The sequence below is a fragment of the Nannobrachium achirus genome (assembly GCF_963921795.1).
Source record: "Nannobrachium achirus genome assembly, chromosome: 14".
In the NCBI taxonomy this organism is placed as follows: domain Eukaryota; kingdom Metazoa; phylum Chordata; class Actinopteri; order Myctophiformes; family Myctophidae; genus Nannobrachium; species Nannobrachium achirus.
Genome location: NC_137821.1, coordinates 40076917 through 40099969, shown reverse-complemented (window position 1 = coordinate 40099969; position 23053 = coordinate 40076917). Strand labels below are relative to the sequence as shown.

The 23053-nt window shown below is 43.5% G+C and overlaps 1 protein-coding gene across 1 annotated transcript in view; it reads left to right on the top strand.

Moving 5' to 3' along the window:
• tesk1b (testis associated actin remodelling kinase 1b) overlaps positions 1–11567 on the top strand; it is a gene marked incomplete at both ends in the record, with an annotated part of 30088 nt that extends 18521 nt beyond the window's left edge. Inside the window, 5 exons of the mRNA XM_080741614.1 lie at positions 1507–1597; positions 3039–3122; positions 6908–6994; positions 8341–8437; positions 10525–11567. Of these exons, the coding sequence (XP_080597740.1) occupies positions 1507–1597; positions 3039–3122; positions 6908–6994; positions 8341–8437; positions 10525–11567 (1402 nt within the window). The remainder of the gene's footprint in view (positions 1–1506; positions 1598–3038; positions 3123–6907; positions 6995–8340; positions 8438–10524) is intronic.
• Positions 11568–23053: the final 11486 nt, after the last annotated feature.

Here is a 23053-nt window from a genome sequence, read left to right as displayed (position 1 = left end):
AATTTGTTTTCTTTTGTATGCCCATAGCTATGCAGCAAATAACCTGTGTACTCTAAAACCCTGTTCATTTAACTCCAAGTGTGTAAAACCTGAGTGACCTGTGTGCCTTCCAAACTTTACCGCGTCTGAGAATGCAACAAACTAACAAATTGGGTGTGTGTGTGTTTTACTGGCGCAGTGGTGCTGTACTTGAAGGAGGGAGGGAGGGAGGGAGGAGGGTTGGGAGAGGAGATGGCAGGAGGGTTTAGGACAGAACTCCAAATAAGGTCAAACTATTCCAGACTACCATCTCTCTCTCTCTCTCCTTCTCGCCATCTCTTACACTTGCATATACATTTTACTTTTACATTAAATTTTAAATTGACCAGTGCTTTAAGACGCTATTCTGTCTGTCTTCCTATTTAGTTGCTTTGTTGCTCGCAGATTCTGTCATTCTCCCTCCCTGTCTGACCACGGCTGCTCCAGTTATAAAAACGATGTTCTCTCCGTGTCTCTCTCTCTCTCGTGCGCTCTTGCTCTACCTCTTATTATTCGTGTCCCTCTCTGTTCAATGATGTTTACATTGGGAGCCATGACTTTGTCAGTTCTCTCCCCCCATCACTTCCCTCCCTGTATTTTTTTTGCCGTATCATAGCCCACAGTAGCAGATGGAAATAGCACAGAGAGGAAGTGTCTGCCAGCGGGGGGGGGGGGGGGGGGGGGGGGGGGTGTGTGTGTGTGTGTGTGTGTGTGTGTGTGTGTGTGTGTGTGTGTGTGTGTGTGTGTGTGTGTGTGTGTGTGTGTGTGTGTGTGTGTGTGTGTGTGTGTGTGTGTGTGTGTGTGTGTGTGTGTGTGTGTGTGTGTGTGTGTGCGCGTGCGTGCGGTGTGTGTGCGCGCGCGCGTGTATACAAGCACATTTGTCCTTGCACTTTCGTGAGTTCCTTCCTTTTTGTGCGGTTGAAGTTGCACCACAATATTACCACATGAAACTGAAAAAACGGCTGCAGCCTTATGGATACAGAAGACATATATGTGCGCACGCGTACACACTGCAAGGGTTGACCCAGTAATACCCCTGCTGTTGCGACGAACCTCTATGAACTAGAGCTAGACATTAGGCATGCTTGCTTGGCATTTGATTTATCCCCATATGGAATCCTGGGTTCGCTCACCGTTCTAGAAAGACCAAGTAGGGGAAAATTGGATGGGGAAATGAATTGGACAATTTGGAGGTTTTGGGAAATTGTGGATGAAGGGTAAACAGTCTTTTCCTGATGCATGTGACGACAGTTTCTGCCATTGTGGTCACACTGTTATTTGATGTGATGTGAACAAGAATATTGTCCTATAATGGTGCCGTGTGCCTGCTGGTCGGCTATTCTCTATATTTTTAAAAACTGTTAATTATTAAAATATTTGTGTTAAATCTTCATCTCTCTCTTTCTCTTCTTCTGTCAATACTGTGTATTTTACCATAACTTAACCTGGCACCCATGCTAACAGTGTTAACTCTGTCCCTGTCTGCAGTGAAGCAGAAGACCAGGAGCCACTGGCTGTGGTGGGCTCCCCCTATTGGATGGCTCCAGAAGTGCTCAGAGGAGAGGTCTATAATGAGAAGGTAGTGACGGATTGCTTTCACTAGCTCTGTAATATTCCAAGAGTTCAAAGTACATAGTGGGTGTATGATAGATATGATGACAAGAACTCAAACAAAGCCGGCACAAAGCAGATATTGAAACCGATATGTTAGCCTTCAGAATACTGATTAGTTTAGCCCAGGGTCCAGGGATCCCCAGGGGTCCTTGAGGGTGTTCCAGGGGGTCCCTAGAAAGATGTGTTGGCATAGCATTCAAATAAATGTAATCACTTGAAATGCCGTTTCTGAAGTAAACCCACAACGTGCTGCGAGCTTGTCAATCTGCAATTTTTGAAAGATTTAGAAAAACCACAAAATCTTTGGAACATTTGGAGTAAAAAAAAGGGGGTCCTTATCATGAAAATGTTTAAGAACCACGGAGTTAGCCTTTGTTTTTATACAAACACAAAATTAGGGTTTACCTTTCAATCGGTGGTCTAATGTGTGGTGGAGGTTTCACTAACTGGCCTACCGGTATAAACCTTTTTATTTGTATTCATCCAAAATTCATCATCACGAGCCAAATTCGGACAGAGGTTAATGGGATTTGGTTGTGGACATGGCAGATGGCAATCAACTAAAATGACTGGGCTAGCGTCCAAAATGTTAAAGTTACACCCCTGGGAGGAATGCTTTGTGGCAGTGCTAGTACAGTTGCATACACACTGAGTATTTACAGGGTACGGCTAAGTGGCATTAATCACTCTTCATTGTCTGATAGCATTCAAACGTTCCTTATGCTGTTTTAGTATGTTCGACAACTTCTGCTAGTTAACACCATGACAGAATCAAAACAAGCATTGTTCAGATGAGGTTAAAGGAATTCTTCACCCCGATAATTACCTTTTTATCAACCCATGAAGCCTTGAAGCCATTGAGATTTTTACCTTTATTACAGTGAATGGAGAATCCCAAAACAAAGAAAATGCTAGAACGAGGAGAGCGTCTGGGATGCGTGTGGGTCTCATCGCAAGCCGAGTTCACAGGCTCCTCGTTCTTGCATGAGACCATCTATCCCGGAAGTGTTTAAAATAGAAAAGTAGAGCAAAAGATTTTTGTTATGGAAGTAATATAATGAGGACACAGGCTAGTTACAAGACACTTGGATTATACTGTCAAGTGCGAGAATTCTTTAAAATGTTTGTTTTGCTGTTGTTAATCTTCGAAGCCATTTTCTTCAATTCATCGAGTGTTTTCTTTGTTTTTGGATTCTTTCATTCACTGTGAAGGAATGCGACGACAACAACAACAACAAAATCAAGGTTTCACAGGGCGAATAATTAATGGGGGGAAAAAAAGTATTTTGCGGGTGAAGCATGGATGTATGGAAGGAAGTTACAAATCTACACGTGTCTTACAAATAAGTGTTTGAGAAGGTTTTGGGATGAGCGATGTTCACAGGCCTGTCTCTGTCTCTCCTCAGGTGGATGTGTTTGCATATGGGATCATTCTGTGTGAGATCATTGCCAGGATACAGGCCGATCCTGACATCCTGCCACGCACTGAGGTACCGGTGACACGTCTTTCAACACATCGCATCTCCCGTTCACCCGTTTTAATATCGGCAGTCACTCTTCCTGCTTTTAACCCATTCTTAACGGGTACACATTATTGTGTATCGTTATTTTATGCTTTAACTATTGAAAAATAGCAGATATACAAGCTCACAGCGCGGCACCGAGTGCCGCGCTGCGAGCTTGTATATCTGCTATTTTTGAAAAGTTGTGAAAATTAGAATTTTGACCCCGATTCTATAAGTGTCTTTTGAATCCTAAGATTTTTTGAAAAACCTATGTTTCTATGTCAGCAATCTGGCCAGCCATCGTCAAAGTAAAGGTCCTTTTCACTTGAACTGGAGCTCAGTTAGTCTGTTCTTGAGAGACTACTATGTCAGTGGTTCTCAAACCTTTTCATGTGAAGGACCCCCAGAAATATATTTATTTGGCCACGGACATCCATCTCAAAATATTTAGTTCCAGGGACCACCCAGAAGCAAAATTTGAGTTACAAACGTTCGCTTTGAAAATACATATATTCAAAGATTTGCACACATTTTCACTACTTTTTCAAAAATAGCAGATCTACAAGCTCACAGCGCGGCACCGAGTGCCGCGCTGTGAGCTTGTATATCTGCTATTTTTCACTGGTTTAAGCATTTGATAATTCTAGGCCTAAATGGGTTAATTTGTCAAGGTTTTCATCGAGAGCGATATTGCATTTGATTTACGTATCATCGTTTTGTGATTTATTTGGAGGAATTGAAATCATAGAACACTCATAAAGTGCTCCACTTATCCGACGCTACAAATGCTCAATTTCTTTTAGATGCTATGAACCAGAGTGTTGACCATTCCGGGCATGTCTTAATTGGTGAACAAACTGCTGATCTACAGAAATTCTATGTGTCGCAACTCGTGAGCTACAGGATTTGTGATCTGATAATTCTCGTGAAGAGATTTAGTTTAAATGGACAAAAGGAGGGGACCAAGTATAGAGACCCCTGGGTGACCCCAGTTAGTGTATATAGGGTTGTAAGTGCTTAAACAATATACATTTTAATAAAAGAATGGGTTGAACCGATTTTATTGCATACCGAAGAATGGGTCAAACTGATTTATTGCATACCCTAAAATATATAGTTTTTTTCATGACACCTACTCAAAATGGTATCTTATGACCTCTGATGACTTTAAAAACAGCAAGCTTTAAAGTTGATGTCGGTGATCATTTTGTCAGAGTGGTTGTCACATTTTCCAAATGAATCTCTTTTAAAGAAACTCAATTAATGGTTATAGGCAGACGGAGAGGACTTGTAAACCATCTTATTGAATTTGTGGTGGACATGTGTCCCACGGGGCTCACTAAGGGTCCATCAGATTAATTATTACATCCATACCCCTGGGGAAATGGGCAACAATATGGTGCTGAATATGTCTCCACCTAGTGGTGATTCAACCATACTGCACCCCTTTCAGCCTCTGGGTCTGGTCATTACACTGATGGATCTTTTAGCTCGTTTGCCCGTTTAGGTGAAGATTAATTGAAATTACTTTAGTTTTGTTTAAGGAATTTGAGAGTGAATATCTCACCAAAAGTGTCGACTTTACAAACGTTAAAGTTGTTTTACTATAATGTAATTGCGAAACTAAAAGTATGGTGTTTGATATTTATAAAGGCATCATTTTCTGTTATGTGAATAGAATTTATGTAAGCCCCCCACCCACCCAATTAAATAATTGTTTAGAAACTAGACACATTGATGTTTGTCCGTATAACGGCCGTGAGGGTGTTTTGAGGACTGTCTGTGCTGCTGAATATTGACATCTTAGGAAACAAACGTTTCATCTGCGGCTGCTTCTAGACCGTGTATTGATTATTTCACTGCCCACTGTTTCTCTGGCATAAGAATAGCCGACAGCAAGCTGGTTGCCTGCCAACATGGTGCACATCACATTGCTGTCAGGCATCTCCATATTTGTACGTTTATTCGTAAATTAAAGGTGATACACCATGAAATTTCACTTTTCCTATTTTAAAACCTTTTTTTGGGGTCCCACTAGCACCTTCTATCCTCACAGTCCCATTTCTGACCGTTGTGTCTTTCTCTGGTTTTGAGAAGGCGAAGGTTAAAAGTATCCCATGGGTTCTCAAAACAGGCTATCCAGATTTGCTGCCGATTGTGACGTCATCTGCCGATTGTGACGTCATCATAAAAAATTAAAAAAATCTGAAAAAGAAAAAAGATCTTTTTTTAAAAAAAAACTTTTTTTCAAAAAGATTTTGGGGGGGTGGCGCAGTTCAGGCCAAAGGTGGTACTGCAGCTGTAACGCTCTGAGAGCCATTCAAAAATGAGAGAGGCTCTCTATTCAGGAGTGGTAATTTAGCCTCAAACCTTTTGAAAAACGTTTTTGGGACATAAACAATATGACATAAATACTTTTTTTAAATGCATGGTGTATCACCTTTAATACCCTTCGTTGTACAAGAGAACATTTCTTTGTACAAGAGCTTGTGACTACACATGTTCTTTTTCCCATTCCCTGAAAAAGCATTCCTTTTTGTTGTATACATACAAGGATAGATTAATGTCTTTTGGGACTTGTTTTGTGTAGCCTATGTAGGTCTATTGTGTCTTTAAGGCTGAGAGTGCTCCTAGCACAAGCATTTCATTGTATTTATACTTTGTATGAATATATGTGACAACAAAGTAATACATCTGAACCAGATGGATACATAGATGGATACAGGGCAAAGAAGTACTTAAGAATGACATCACAAAATTACAAGTGAAATGTCAAAGACATATTTATAAAAGTATACAGACATCCCATCTGGTGCCGAACAAAGACAGTCAATAAAGTAAAGTATATCGTCGTTGTCGGGTGAAAACCTTGTATGTCCCAAACCCTTCGTTTTGCATTTATCATTTTAAAAATGATTCAAACTAGTGAAAACAGCAGATCTACAAGCACACAACGCCGTTGTGTGCTTGTAGATCTGCTGTTTTCACTACTTTTGTGCAACGGCCTTGTATGATGAAGCAGGACTTTACTTTGCGAAAGAACGTACACATTTGAAACTTGGAGATACGAGGTTTCCACCCGACAACGACGATATAGTACATGCCCTATACAATCATCCTGCCTGATGCAGAACAAGAAGAGAGTTGCTAGGTTAAGCAGCCTAGCTATGACATCAGCACAAACCCGTACAAATGACAACAATGAGTGGATATTACAGCAGTCACACAACACCTAACTGAGGTCAGGTTTTTCACCTGACACCGATGATGCGCGCATTCAAATTCTTAACCCATTTAGAGCATTATTGCGCATTATTACTTTAACTATTATTTTATGCTTTAACTATAAATAAATAGCAGATCTACAAGCTCACAGCGCGGCACCGAGTGCCACACTGCAAGCTTGTAGATCTGCTATTTCTTTTTGAAAAATCATCAAAATGTTTGCAGGTGTTTTGAATATTTTTGACCCGATCCTATAACTGTCTTCTAAATCCTTCTTCTAAACCATTGGTCCTCAAACCTTTTCATGTCAAAGACCCCCAAAATTATAAGTTATTTGGCCGCAGACCCTCATCTCAGAATACGCTGTTCCAGGGACCCCCAGTAGTAAAGATTCGAGTTACAAAAGTTTGCAGATCTACTAGCTTGCAGCGCGCTGTGAGCTTGTATATCTGCTATTTTTCAATAGCTAAAGTATAAAACAATTCCAGTTCTTAATGTTTTAACTGTGAGGTTTGTGTGTGTGTGTGTGTGTGTGTGTTCTGTAGGACTTTGGTCTGGATGTGGAGGCCTTCCGCCACATGGTCGGGGACTGTCCCTCTCACTTCCTGGACCTGGCGGTCACTTGCTGCAATGTAAGTTCAGATATTCCCCTCTAGGCCCTTTGTCTTCTATCCGCTCCCTTGGGGGGCGTTCCATTATGCAGTTGGGAAGGTGTTCAATGGAGTTGGAATGCGGTTATTGGTTGAGCCGCGAAGCAATTGCACACACTATTGTAACAAGGCCGTCTGTATGTGTCACCTCACCCTGTCCTCAATGACTCGGTACACTACACTATTATCGTCAAATCACAACACAAGGCCATAAAACTTGATATATTACAGGGGTCAGCAACCTTTTTGCCATGTGTGCCATGTTTTCATTTTCTTGATAGTCAAGTGTGCCATGTCAACATTTGGTTTAATTAGGCTATGACACCACATAAAAATGTAATATTTCCAATTGAATTACAGTATGTCAGTATCTATCCCTAACCGAGCCAAGTGGCTAATCTATGTACACCTCTAAAGCATGATTTATACTTAATTGCACACCGGGCACGTACCTTTTAGGCGAAGCCCGAACTGGCGAAGTGGGGAAATGTCCGATACCGTAGCGATCTGGCGAACGTCTTCTGGACAGGGCGTTTATCGTGCGCTTGCCCAGGCCTTACGGCCTGGGCATAAATATAACGATTGCATTCACCACGGCTTCGTAACTCGCGCGGCGCTCCGCCGGCCGCGCGGCCCTGGCCCGCTCTTCGCGGCCACTCGCGCCTGCGGCGCTCGGGGGCGAAGAGCAGGACCAAGGTCCGCTGGCCTTCGCGCCGCTTGCAGTGTCGTGGACAATCGATTCGCCAGATCGCTACGGTAGGAGACAAATCCCCACTTCGCCAGTTCGGGCTTCGCCAGAACAGGACTTTCCCTTGCACACCGCAGTAATAATTTCCACTTGTGGGATGAAATGGAGTGGGATACTTGTATAGCTAAAATGCTGGTTTAGAGTAGGTGTTTTTACTACTGAGACCTCTGGAGGTGTTTTGAGGGAACTACATTTGAATGTATACTGAAAGTATTTGTCATTCTCATTTTAAGCCAGTGTTTCTCAGAGCTACCACAGGGCCACGTACTTTAAAATAATAATATAGAAAATGAAAGAATGTATTTTGCATAACAGTAGGCCTAAAATTAATTATTCTATTGATAAAACATAGACAAACTTTGTGTGAACCGGTTAAAATCGCACAAAATGAGTGAAAATGGCAGATCTACAAGCTCACAACACGCTGTGACGCGTTGTGAGCTTGTAGCTCGGCTGTTTTCACTATTTCAAAATAATGATGAAAAATAAACCGCTTTGAACATACAGGGTTTCCGCCCGACATCGATATACTCACTCTATTGCTGTCCTGTCTCTGTCAAATCCCCCCCCCCCTCCACAGATGAATGCAAAGATCCGTCCATCGTTCTCTCAGATTGTTGCAGAGCTGGAAAGGAGAGAGGAGGAGAGGACGCCAAAGGATGAGCCAGCGATTATGAGTGAGTCATCAGACTGTGTGGGTTTATGTGTGCGTGCTAGGGCATTCACCGAATATTCGAATATTCGAATATCAAAACACTATTCGATTACTATAAACACTATTCGAAAAATCGCCGAAATTAATTTTAATATTATTTTCGTTTTTTTTTTTTTTTTCGTGACAAACAATATTTCTACAGTAGACATGCAGCTGTGAGCTCTGGTGTTAGTATTTCTCCTAATCCATTCATGTTTGATTGTTGTCAAATCCAACCACACTGTAGTGGCTAGCTTATGTGATTGATGTGCCGACTGCCGACATACACTGCTGGCCCGTCACTATAGATGACAGTCACTCAGTGTAGGAGGGGAGGGGAGGGGCTCTCCAGAACAAGCAAGCTCTGCTCGTTGCTGACAAAAGTGTGTAATTCTTTAGGCTACTTTACTTTATTGCTGCTGAGTTACGTTCCTCTTGCCGAGTATATCCAGTTTAGAGGACACCCTTCTCTTTACAGTAGCTCTTTCGGACCGCGCTTCACCGCAACCACGTTGATGTCATGCTTCATATTCAAATGTATCTCCTCTTTAAACCATAAAGGTACAAGCGTCCGCCGTTTTATTTATGATAACGGGTCGAGAGTTTCGCGACACGGATTGGAGTGGAATTGATGATCTTGTAAAGCTTGTGTTACATACTGTATACTTCTATACTATAGCATGTGATGTAATGTAATCATAACCCATCTTAGCCTTGTCTGTTGTACTGGTCGAGACTCGAGTCACACCAGCCTTCATTAACATTGGAATGAGTCTCGGTACATATTAATGGCCTGCTAAGTAGCGGAGGTGTCAACGACATGCGTGTGAAGTCATTAACATAGCGTTCATCCCATCAAACAATCACTATAATGCCTGGATCCCGAGGCTAAACAATTCACAATAGCCTACAACACTGCTTGTAACGAACAAGGATGGACAGTATAAATGTGGTTGTTGAAGATAAATAGGATAGGCTTGAACAGTTATTTTCGGAGTTTTCCTAGTAAAATGAACTCGTTTTTCGTCGCAAGTTTCATCAGCATGTTTATGCTATGTTCAGTCGTAAGACAGTGCAGCGTGTCAAAAATAGCAGATGTACAAGCTCACAACGCGTCTATCCGCGACGCATTGTGCATTGTAGGTCTGTTCCAAAGGGTCCATTCTCTCTCTGCTGCTTGAGTTCTGCATCCACCAGTGAAAACCTCTCACAGCCAATCGATGGCTGTTATTTCACGAACAGAGGTTAACCCGTTAATTGCTGGTTGTTTTTAAGGCTCGCAAAGGAGCGTTTTAATGATTTATTAGATTACAAAAATACCCGTCGAATTCCGAATATTCGAATACTTTGAGGTCGAATAATTCGAATTCTAAAAATCACTATTCGTGAATGCCCTAGTGCGTGCACGCAGGTTGTTCCGTGTGTCTCTCTAGGGGTCCTAGAATCCAGGGAGGTCTCTGTGGGGAGCAGTCTGTGGGGTGCACTGCCAGCTCATAGATGTTATCGCCCGGTGCTATGGTGCTCAGACATGGAGTCGTGCAGGCTGAGGTCCAGATGCTTGTTATTAACTATCGGAGGCCAGCCAGACTCCCAGGGTGGCCTACGGCTAGGAATATATGAAGATGTTTGTACAGTATACACCTGTTCCTTGGTGTTTTGAGCCCTGCTGGAACGGCAAGGGCTTTCTCTCTTAGGGGATGTACAATGTTTTCTTTCCCATGAAACTGCTTGAGCTGTAAATTATGGAGCCATTAAACGACCGTGTGTGGAAAAAGTATTGCGAGGGGACGTGAAACAGAATGGTTTACGCTTTTTCCCTCTCACGTGGCCTTTTACGTGGGTATGCTTTACACTATAAAATCCAGAGTGTTCATTTAACTGGTCCAAAATCCAAGATTTTGCAGTGTAAATTATCAGGATTATGCAGTGTAAATATTAGTTATTGTGGGAAAGGTATATGAACACGATTGTGGCGTGTGGTGCAGCTTAAAGCGGCGGTAGCATGACCTGTTTCACCATGATGAAATAAATCATAGTCTCTGTCTCTATTTTTCTTCCTCTCATATTCAGTAACGACTCCAGAAGTGGGCCCCCTGCGCAGGCGTTCTCTGTGTGTCCCCAACGACACCCGGCTGTGCCGCAGCAAGTCGGACGTGCTCCCCCCGCCGCCCATGACGCCGCAGACCGTCCCCATAACCCGGGTGAACCCCTTCTCTCTGCGAGAGGACCTGAAGGGGGGCAAGATCAAGCTGTTTGACACTCCCAGCAAGTCGGTCATCTCCTTGACCTTCACGCTCCCCGCGCCTCCCTCCCCCACCAACGACGCCACCCCTTCGGCAGAGATGCCAGTGCGTCCCAGGAGGCACAGGCGCTGCAACTCGCTGCCCTGCACACCCCCGCCGAACCTCACGTCCAGCCCTTTCAGTGTCCTGACAGAGGAGGACAGGGGACCTCTGTGTAACGTGTGTGCCGCGGACAACGCAGACACGACGGGACTGAGCGAGGGGGAGGAAGGGAACAACGAGAAGCCGCTGCTGGAAGAGGAGGAACCGAGGGAGAACCCGACCGACGAGTCCCTGGAACCTCTGTCTCTGTACGGAGACCTGGGGGAGCCCATGGACTGCACCAGCTCCCCGGACACGCTGGACACCTCCTCGTCTCCTTACTCCAAACCCTCCCAGCCCTCCACGCCTCCTTTCTCCAACGGCTGGGGTACCACCATTTCCAACGGCCCGCCGTGCCTCCCCCCGCTCTCCCACCTGGACAATAACAACGTGGTCGTCAGCAGCCCGCTGAGCTGGGCCACCTCTAACGGCTACCACTCCTCCCCCGCCGGTGGCGACCCCGCGGGGCCGTCTCCGTTCGGCTCCGGCAGCGGTCACTCCGTGGACCAGGAGGAGGTCATCTCCTGCCCCGGCTGCTGTCTGGCGGGCCTCCGCTTCCCCTCCCTGTGTCTGCGCACCACGCCGCCACGGAGGAACCCCTACAAGAACCTGAACGGGGACCACGCCGCCTCCCGCGGTCTGCTCTGCCCGGGAACCAAAGGCCTGAACCCTGTGACCAACACCACCAACCCGGAGCCGGGACTCTCCCTGCCAGGGGCTCGGACATAAGTCTCCCACTCGAACACCAAATGTACCAGGAACGAACGGGGAACCAGGGGGAAAAGACAGTGGGTTCACTAGCTAGCCGTGGCATTCTGTCGTTCACCCTGTTGTGTAGGTTGCAGAACCAACGTCTATATAAGCTTCTTGTTATCCTTGGGTATCCTCAGCAGGTGATGGTTTCTCTGAACAGAACTCTTTTCTCCTGGCTCCACTGAGCCAGCATGGTTCCCTGGTGAGTTCCCCGCAGGCCATGTTGAACTGTGAGTGCTAGGATTTGGCTCCTTCTCCACCGCCATCTCATTTCATGCGGTCACCAAGCTGGACGCCAAACTCTTGCTCTGCCACGTTCCCTCCACATTGTGCGAGCGGTGAGGTGTACCAGTCAAGTCTGCTCAGGTCTGCGGCTCTGCGCTGGTCCTTCTCATGTGTAGCTGTGCCCTGTCCTGGAAATGAGTGGGTCTTCCTAGTTTGCACAGATTGTAACTCAGCAATACCCCACTTCTTTTCCAAACATGTCATTTGCTGCAGATGGCACAGACATAAAGATTGGACGTGTCTCGAGGAAGCAGACCCTTCCCCCCCATTGACTGATCTAGGATCAGATTACTCCCCTCACACTCCTATGCTTTTCCCCCCCGCTTGAGCCTGTAACTGCATTAAAGGATAAGGGACCATTTTGACCACTAGCCAGTGGCTCGCCTGGTAACGTGGATTCTTGACGCCCTCTGCTGGGCTGGGGTTGTTACAACATGGATGTCAGCTCTGCTGTAAAAAAGGACATGGATTGGAGATGGACTATGACAATAATTCTTTTTTGGCATGAAAACACTTTTATTCCTGGTCTAGATGGCTGGATGGTGTATGTTTCCTACTGTAAATGCTTTTTGACTGATGATAATGATGCTACGATGAGGAATGTCATGCCTAGTATTACTGTTGCGATGATTATTGATGCTGTTTTGAATGAGTGGGCAGTTTTGCTTCGTCTTTGATTATCAAGAGGTGTATGGTGCACTTGTGGTGTGTTCCGCAAGTATGGTGCACTTTTGGTGTGTTCTACAAGTCAGGGAATCACTGTGTGTGTGTGTGTGTGTGTGTGTGTGTGTGTGTGTGTGTGTGTGTGTGTGTGTGTGTGTGTGTGTGTGTGTGTGTGTGTGTGTGTGTGTGTGTGTGTGTGTGTGTGTGTGTGTGTGTGTGTGTGTGTGTGTGTGTGTGTGTGTGTGTGTGTGTGTGTGTGTGTGTGTGTGTGTGTGTGTGCACAAGAGGTGGTGCTTCGTGTATGCATGGAGAGAAAAGATGAGCAGGTGGTCGAGAGTGTGTGCCATACACTGTTCTTATGACTGAGTTATTTTTGTTGTTGCTGTATGGCCTCCTGGTTGCCTGGTAAAAGCACTTATTTAAAGATGACATTGAATAAAAAGATATAGAATGCAGTGATTCTTGAACGTCTCCTAATTCTGCATTCCTTAGTTTGCCTCGAAATGTGACTGTCTATATTGTTAATGTGCCTTTTTTATGCAAGTGAACAAACGAAAAAGAAAATCAACTTAAGCCTAATTTATACAAAAACAATTTTTACTCCTGAATCACCATGATGATATCAGGTTTAACTGCAGCCCAGGTAAACATCCTCACTTAACTGTTTTGTAATTACTCTGCTCATTGCTGATGAGTACTTATGGGCTTATTTCAATATACATGATGGTATTAATTCAATACTATCGAACATGGACTTATCTATTGATGTGTAAATGTGTACAGTCTTCATGAATGTAGCTGTCCACCAAAATGGATGCTTCTTGACTGGTTCAGTGAGTTTTGTGCAAACTAGGATCGACGGTGTCCTTCTGCTACAGTCTGCTACATGGCTCCAGTACTGGACGCGGGACGCCTGCTGCACACTGGCCACACCAGAAAGAAGAAGGGTAAGGGTAAGACTGCTGTTTTTAGATTCACTTTATTCGTCACTTAGATGCACTGGGCACATACGTGTGAAAATCTTACGCTCGGAAGCTCCAATAAATATTTTGTGGCATTGTAAGTTAACACTGTAGATCAAGCGATTAGTGTACCTCTACAAGGCAACAAGACTATTCAAAAGTAATTAATGTTGTGTCCTGTGATGAAGGAAAAATGTTCACTGCATAGTGAGTTTTTAATGGGATGAGCAGAGAGGGTAACCAAATGAAGTGTAGTGAGAGAATGATGATGCTTTATGTTTTCATGTGCAGGGAAAGTGTTGTAGGGAGTAAACTATGTAGGGAGGGGCGCCCGCTGGCCTGGCGGTCCAGGCACATACCACATACTGTAGGCTCTGATGCCTGACAGCGTGTTGCAGGCTCGAATCCCGATCCTGACAACCTTTGCTGCGTGTCACTCCCCATCTCTCTCCCCATGTCCTGTCAGTCTACTGTCCTATCAATAAAGGCATAATAAAAAAAGAACTATGTAGGGAAGGAATAAGACATTTCAACTAGCAAGGGTAGATCTATAGACAGATGGATTTATTTATTTTTGTGTCTTGCACCAATGGTGCCCACCGCACATATAAATACATAGCATAGGTGTTCAACTCCATTTCAAACATATAGAACATTGTCTTTATTAAATCTGCCAAAAATCAATAAAAGCTTTGCCATGCTAGCACACAAAATAAAGAAGAAAGAAAAAGAAGAGAACAAAAAGAAAAACAGGATAAATATTAATGATTGGGGCATTTTTTTTTATCCTCCCCTTTTAGAAAAAAACAAAGTATTTTGTTAAAGCTCTATAGTGTTCGGTAACAGGGGTCCCCCATCTCTCCAGAAAATACATTTTCAGTTTGGAATACCAATCAGAAGATTGAACCCCAATTTTATTGTTTGTTTTTGTCACTTGTTTATCCTGTATCCAGAGGTCAGATTTGGATATGTGTAGATCTACTACTGTAAATGCAATTCAATAAATATACATTTTAATGTCTGTTACTAACGTATTGTGCCTGACAGGGTGTTACACAGTGTGTTTAGGTCTTGATTACTATGGGATGAATGTCCCGCTGGGCTATGGAGGCAGAGATTTTCTATTGGGAATGATGACTTTGTGGATACACTTGATTCTTGGCTCTTCTTTCACACAAGTTTGACTACAGTGACTTGAGTGAGTGCCCATAATCACACAGTAGAACATATTAGGTTCTTCCTGTTACACATTGAAGGCTGTGTAACTGCACTAGACTCAAATGTATATGTCACATACACATTTGAGTCTAGTGCAGTTACACAGCCTTCAGTCCTGTTCCATACTGCACATGCACACACAGCTGCACTAGCACACACTTGTTTCCTGCAGTGGTGTTATGTAATGCATTCTGGGACGATTAATCCCCTCTATGTCTTATTTGATGTCCTGTTTACTCTGTATCACAACTGAATGGAGACCAGTGGAGATGCGGTTCCCCTTTGCCTCCAGCAGGAGGTGCCCTCTACAGAGCTACCATCCTGTGTCTGCTAATTATTGACCCCTGGCTTTCAAATTCAGCCACTCTTTATAACCAGCTTGCTACCAGGTATGGCTGGCCTATTCCTAATCCGATCATGAAGAGGAACAATCACATCCAACCCGAAATTTAGACAGGTGCTGAGCGGAAAACGGGAAAAGACTGCTCCAGTTTACATTAATGAATGTATAGTGGGTACAATACATTAATGTTCATTAATACATTAATGTTCATTAATGTAAAGTGCCTGTGTGACAATTGGAGCTGTAGCTCTTCTTCAGACTAAGATGACAATGAGAGACACCAGCCTAATAATCTTATCCTAAAAAGAAAACTAAAATCACAATGTGATTTTAACTTGATATGTAGGCTTTATGTAGGTTTACTCATGGATGCTGCCTAGTATAATCATTGCCTTGTACTGTTGGCATTTAACTCACTGCCCAAGTGTTAGACTTCAATTTACAGTTGAAAATTGATGATCTTCCTTGACCCTTATACTGTAGTGTAGGTCAATACAATAATAATAAAAATGGATTGCATTTTTATAGCGCTTGCACTGCATAGGGGAGTAAGGAGTGGAAGGCGAATCTTTGTACCATATTGCTTGAAATCCTAATAGCAGTTTTGCTTATTGTGGTTTCAGATCTGTACAGTTTGGTCACAACCAGGTGTCTCTGGCCTACTGGTTCTAGGGGAGAACTACTGCACTGTAGCCGTCTTCTCATTCCTGTCCTCCTCCATCCATGTCATCTCTTCAGTGTGTCCACTGTCCACACTGGCCCAAACCAGGTGAGCGGACAGGCAAACATCAATCAAATTGAAATCGTAGTCGTTGACACTGTTCTCACTCAGAGCTTGCTGCTGTTGTCAGCTTTTTCTTGTTACAGGAATTCCACAGATGTCCGTAAAACCACCCTAAGTACGATTCTGTTCTTAACTTGATTACTTTCTGTATTTATTTTGTTCAAGATATGCTAAAAAATATATTCTTCATTGGCTGTGTCTTTACATCATAGTTTGACCTTTTTGCATGCATATGGAAGTGCACCTAGATTTGGCAGGTCATTATTCTTGGCACTGGCTCCCATAATGCTGAAATTAGACAGAAGTCCCATGTCAACAAATTAATGAGGTGAGCTGTCTCACCTTTTTCATTCACTGTTTATGGACTGTGGTTGCTATCTTTATCTAGGATCAAAGAGCATATCAATTGAACATTAATTAGCATGCAATGTTTGAGTTTGCACATCATTGGATAAAGTATTTTCTATAGAAAATACAGGCAAAGAGATTTATTACACCTATTACATCACAATCATCTCAATGGAAGGTCACTGTAATTATTTGTCATAATTGACTTCATGACATGTCTAATTCTGGTCAAATGCATTTGCCATTTTATAATTACATGGGACAACTGAACTGCCTCTTAACACACTATACTACCTGGCATCATAGTATAGTATAGGTCACTATTTAATACGAAAGCCACCAGATCCTGTCCGTCACTCAAAATCCCTCATTATCCCTTGTCACTCAACACCCCTCATTAATTGTCCATATACTGATGGGATTATCTCCATAGGCTACATGGGGTTCATAGCCCCATATATGGAGATCCCTGATGTCATCAATATCATCCCTGGCCTGTTCTCATTAGAACAATCTGAGCTGCCACTTTACGAAGTCTACTTCCTGACCTATACAGTGTAAGTGTGCACAGTCTGCACACGCACACAGAGGCCTAACTCCAACCCACTCCCTTACTGACTCACTGACTTGGGTGCGTGTTCATGTGCAGTCAGTGAGGGCTTGAGGGCTGTTCCAATTGAAATGGGTATAGGACTCGGCCCCCGTGCCTTTATGCACCATTTCCATAAGTGCGAACCCACAGTTTGTTGCGTTACCAGGGGAATCCTCCAAATGTCAATCATTTTAGTATGCAAATTAGTCATGAAACCTAAAGTCTGTGCATGTTTTTGCCAAAGTTGCTCCCATTAATAGTCTTTAAAAGACAAAGCACACACTGTAGCCAAAGGGAAAGTTGATCCGATGCCAAAGCGCCACTGCTCGCACAGCAGTCTGCTGTCACCCAGGCGGATGTGTGCATGGGCGAGGTTGCTTCTCGCCCTTAGGGCGTCTTACTGGTTGTAGTATATTGTGTGATATTTTGCTTATGTATTTTCAGCATCAAAGTATAGTAGGTTGTGTTTTTGCCGTCTATGTCCTGGATGGATGGAGGGAGGCTCACATCTACTGGTGCGCTCGGCTGTCCGCTCCAACTTAGTGGTCAAGCTAACTTGACCACTAAATTGGAGCTGTGTGTGTTGGAGCTGTGCAGAGAAACTGGAGAGATGACTCGCTGACTTGGTTCCATTGTACAATGTACGCCATACATGGGCAACTGGCGGCCCGGGGGCCACATGCGGCCCCCACCCTCACTTAATGCGGCCCGCAGGTTAATACCGGAATGCTGATATATAATTGATTTCAGCTGTTATAATTCCAAACATGAGCTGCTTTAATTCCATCAGTCTATATTAGTAGCTTAATGACTAGTATAGTAGTATTAAAATGTATTGTTTTATGTCCAATGTATTTGTATTTAGGTTCATGAAGTTAACATGAGTATATAGGCTAACTAAATGCGTTTGAAATTGAATCAAAATGTTACATTTCAGGATTCCAATTAAAAAATAACAAAAAACAAATCAGGATTCCAATTCAAAAGAGGCAAAAATAGCAGATCTACAAGCTCAAAACACATCGCAGCGTGATGCGTTTTGAGCTTGTAGATCTGCTATTTTTGCTTCTTTTGTATGAGATATGACAAAGTAGGACGTAGCAATGTGGCCCTCTGGAGTGAAGGTGGAAATATAGTGTCCCTCGCCATCATCAAAGTTGCCCACCCCTGATGTACGCAAACCATGCGTAATGATGACCTGTGTCCTCTTAGCTTGCTGAGTCTCCAGGTCACACTGACCCTGGTCACAGTTCTACACTGCTGGTATCCATTCAGATGGCAAAGCAGCTGAAGGATTGTGAGATTTCATGTGGACATTTGAGCATATTGTATTGGCATTGACTGGTTCTCAGGAATTTAGCAGTCTATTAGGCTATGAGTCACAGTACTGCCTCTAGGGGGGTCAATGGCTTGACTATTGAGCAAGGATTGCAAATGGAGGAGAAAGTGTTTATTTCACTGGCCCGTAAGGAACTATTTCTTTTGTATATGTGGTGTACTCAAAGCTCCTCTAAATCTGCTCACAGCTGCTGCTCCCCCCCCCCCCCCCTCCCTCTCACTGTAGTGGTGCAGACCAGAAAACGCAGCATTTATTCTATGCAGAACGTAGTCCTGCCTTTTCCATGGCAGTGGATTTTCAACAGCCGGATGGACGCCATTGTTAAAGGAAACACCATTAGACACTCTGTAGCTGCTCTCCGATCACAGCATCGTGAACACCCTCCCCAGACCCTTACCTTAACTGCAATAAATCGACCTGTCTTGTGACTTGTCAACGGCCTATACTCCATTAGGGATGTAAGGCTTAAGTATTGAAGAATGAAAGAGAAAAAATATTTATATACCGAACGACCCTTGCCAGAATTGATCCTACAGAGAATAACTTGTAGCTACTGACTACACCACAATGAACCTAGGTTCAATCAACCTAGGTTCATTGTGAACCTAGGCAACGCAGCCCTCACATCTTAGAGTTCATGCCGTTGCACCACCCATCCGACTGAAATGCTGATATAAGGAATGGTCTGTCCTTTTATGCCCATGTATGGAGATTTCTGCATCGGTCAGTCCATGTCCCTTTTATGCCCACATATGGAGATCCCTGATGTCATTAGTATATGCCCAATTGCCCATATATGGTCATGCCCCCTTTTTTGCCCACATAATTAGATGCCATAACAACACATTTATGTTAAACAATGCACTCCATAGTTGGGCATGGCCTCATTGCTTTCACCCTACCTTTGTCAGCTTATATACAGTAAATCAACATTTTCACATACACTTCCCAAACCAGTCGAATGGTATAGGGGTCAATGTTTTTAAGGCCAAGGACCCTGAGAGAGAGACAAAGCAGGGACCCCCATTACATACATACGTATATTGTATGAATTGTGTTGCATATTAACCTTTTCATGCAACTTGTAAAGAAGCTTTCAGAGCTAGGTAGCTCACCATTATTTAGCCAATAATCTCATCAATGTCTGTTGAATTTTGAGAGATTTGAGACTAACTTGGAAGAATTCCACAGTCTTAGAGCCTATGGGTTGACTGCCTCAAAGTGATGCTGCAGCTTTGATGGTTTCATAGATTTGTTTGATGTCGATCACAAGTTTGTGCTTAATCTGACAGTTTCAGTCTTGCGTGACTGTTATTTTGTATACACATTATCTTTAGTAATAAAATGTTGGATTAATGTTAATTTGTACTTTCAGTCATTTGTTTGAAAACGTTCACACAAAAACATTGGCAGCCCCATAGTAACAGAGGACCATAGGGGTCCCCTGTTGAAGACCCATGAATGCAAAGGGTCTGTGGACTGATTGTCCACCCCCCCCCACCACCTTCCTTTTGCTCTGAATATCTCTGACTCACTGTTACCCCATCAGAGCGCCACTGTATCTTAGCCGTGACTGACACCTCATTCTAACTCCTCTGCGTGAAAACAAAAAGGGGAACATCTCGCTCCTGATTCCCGTTTACGCTGCTGCTGCAGTTTTTCCGCCACTTTAAATTAGAATGTTGACCCCTTCTAAGGTTTTTTGAAAAACCTATGTTTCTATGTCAGCAATCTGGCCAGCCATCATTAAAGAAAAGGTCCTTTTCACTTAACTGGAGCTCAGTTAGTCTGTTCTTGAGACTACTACGTCAGTGGTTCTCAAACTTTTTCATGTGACCCCCAAAATGATGTGTATTTGGCCACGGACCCCAATCACAAAATCTTTAGTTCCAGGGTTAGGGTTACAAAGTTGAGTTACAAATGTTCGCTTTTAAAATACATATATTCAAAGATTTGCACACATTTTCACGACTTTTTCAAAAATAGCAGATCTACAAGCTCGCAGCGCGGCACTCGGTGCCGCGCTGTGAGCTTGTATATCTGCTATTTTTCACTGGTTAAAGCATTCAATAATTCTAGGCCTAAATCTAGTATTACGCTGCTGCTGCTGCAGTTTTTCCGCAACGTTGGGGAGCCTGGAGGACAGGGAGGGAAAGGGGTGGTTGGGAAAAGTGTAAACAAAGCTGTTTACGCCTGCAGGTGTCCTGAGGGGTTCTTCTTTGTGGAACTCCAAATCCTGCATACAGCTTTCAATAACACCGCTTCTCAATGTCAGGTCTGGGCCCAACCGGGGGTCCAAATGGAAGAAAATAAAGACAAATGTTCAATAATATGGTCAAATTAACTTGTTTTATTTAATCTCACCTGACAATCAGGATAAAAATGAAAGCGTGTGTATGAGGGAGGTTATCTAAAATGAGTGACCCCAAAAGATCAACATAGAATAGAGTCCCCTCAGTCAACTGGTCCTGACAAGAAATGGGGGGAGAGATGGGGAGTGACACGCGGCAAAGGTCGTCCGGATCGGGAATCAAACCGGCGACACCACCAGGCATCCATGCCTATGTGGAAGGAGAAGAACGCCCGCACACTGTTTATATTCTTTTGCCTGATGAAGACGTAAAGTCGAAACGTTGCAGTTGCCTATAATAAAAGTAAGTTTTTTGGAGCATATTATAAACGGTGTGCGGGCGTTCTTCTCCTTCCATTATCTGATACCTTGATGTCCAGCACCTGGCCTGAATATAGGCTTGAGATGTGCACACAATCTTGTCTATGAACTATCCATGCCTATGTGGCAATGCCTAAGTGGTATGCACCTGGACCAGTAGGCCAGCGGGCGCCCCGGTCAGTATCATCTTGGCATCACACTGTACATATAAACACATTTATTTCTGTGGAGAAGTGATCTATAAAAGGAAGATGCCGGTTTGTTTGAGCTGTGAGTCAGCAGCACCTGAGCATGTGTCAATCAGAACAGTCATGGTGCCCTCAGGCCTGCAGCAGAGAAATGGCGTTAAGATCATAAAACTGATGTCTTTGGAGATGCTTTTGTGTCAGTTCTGCTGTGTTTGCAGAAAACCTCTGCTGAGATGGACTCGGTTTTTGCTCATCCACTAGTGTGTGTGTGCCTGTTGGCTAGCACTGTAGCGTGTCGTGTGGTGGTGTAGCCCACTGCTTCCTAAGACAACAAGAAAAGAACGTGTCTGAGTCAGCTGAATCTACTTGTGCTAAAGCATCTAAATAAGAACTAGACTGCACTCCGTCGAGGTCCCAACGTGCGCCTTGTGCACTCGTGGCCATTTATGGCCTACTTGTGCGCCAGCAGAGCGTGCAAGTTCTTCTGTTTCTACTGCTGCACCTTACATACCCAACCACAATTACTAATGCTACACTGTAACCAGTGGTGTGATATGGATTTTAGAAGTGTGGGTCCTCTAAATTCATGACGTCATGAGCGCACGCTGTTTTTGTTGTTAATTAGTGTGCATATGAGGCACGCGTGCGTGCGTGCAGCAAAATAAGTGTGGGCTCGCTGAGCCCACGGCATCTCACCCCTGACTGTAACCTCAGGTACATGCATACCTGTTACTGCTATGCTGCCTTCTCTCTTTTACAGTGGTATCGTGTACATTACCACGTACATACCTATCACTAGGCTATATTATAGCCTACATGTTTCTCCTTTTATAAATGCCTCATACCATTGCGTCCTCATGAATATTTAACTGCTTGTATACAGTATGTATATTTTTCTTTACTCAAATTACCTGACCCGTTTTCTATAGTTGTCCTTGTTCTTCTTTCAATTTCGATTCTGCTTCCCTTTCCTGAAAACTACAAATGATGGGAGCTTGTACAAAAACTGATTTCAACCACCTGTGATGTGTGATTTAGTTCATTGCTTAACACCTATGATTACTAACCAGTAACCTTTGTGATTCTTGTATACATCTAAGCTGGATACAGGACTGTAGAACAACAACAATTTTGCTTATCCTAACAAGCTGAAGGCCTTTCTGACAAGTGGGTGTGTGGGTCCTAATGTCCTGTAATTCCTGGGTAGTACTTAGGGCTAATTCCAATGTCTTAATATTATTACTCTCACTGCAGCTTAACCCATTTAGAACGTGTACACATTATTGTGTATCATTATTTTATGCTTTAACTATTTTTAACTGCTATTTTTTAAAAATCGTGAAAATTAGAATGTTGACCCCTTCTAAGGTTTTTTGAAAAACGTATGTTTCTATGTCAGCAATCTGGCCAGCCATCATTAAAGAAAAGGTCCTTTTCACTTAACTGGAGCTCGGTTAGTCTGTTCTTGAGACTACTACGTCAGTGGTTCTCAAACTTTTTCATGTGACCCCCAAAATGATGTGTATTTGGCCACGGACCCCAATCACAAAATCTTTAGTTCCAGGGACCACCCAGAAGCAAAATTTGATGTTCGCTTTTAAAATACATATATTCAAAGATTTGCACACATTTTCATGACTTTTTCAAAAATAGCAGATCTACAAACTCGCAGCGCAGCACTCGTGCCGCGCTGTGAGCTTGTATACAGGTATCTGCTATTTTTCACTGGTTAAAGCATTCAATCATTCTAGGCCTAATTCTGGTATGTCTGAACATGTCAAATATTGCTGTAATGTGTTTGGCTGAGGTGGACTGGTGTTAAACCTTGGGATATCAAACTTTGTAAAAGATTGCTCTTGTAAGCCTTAAAACAAGAAACCTGTATGGACATATATACAGTGTATATTGCACAACAGAGCACTCTTTCTTGAATACAGAGCCAACATATCAGCGCTGGTATCGCTTTGAGAAGTGCAGAGCTTCTGCCCCGGCTTCCCTCTTGGACCGTCAGGAAATTCTTAGTCACTCGCTCAGTGACTCACCACTCCCTGGGGGGTCACCTTATTTCA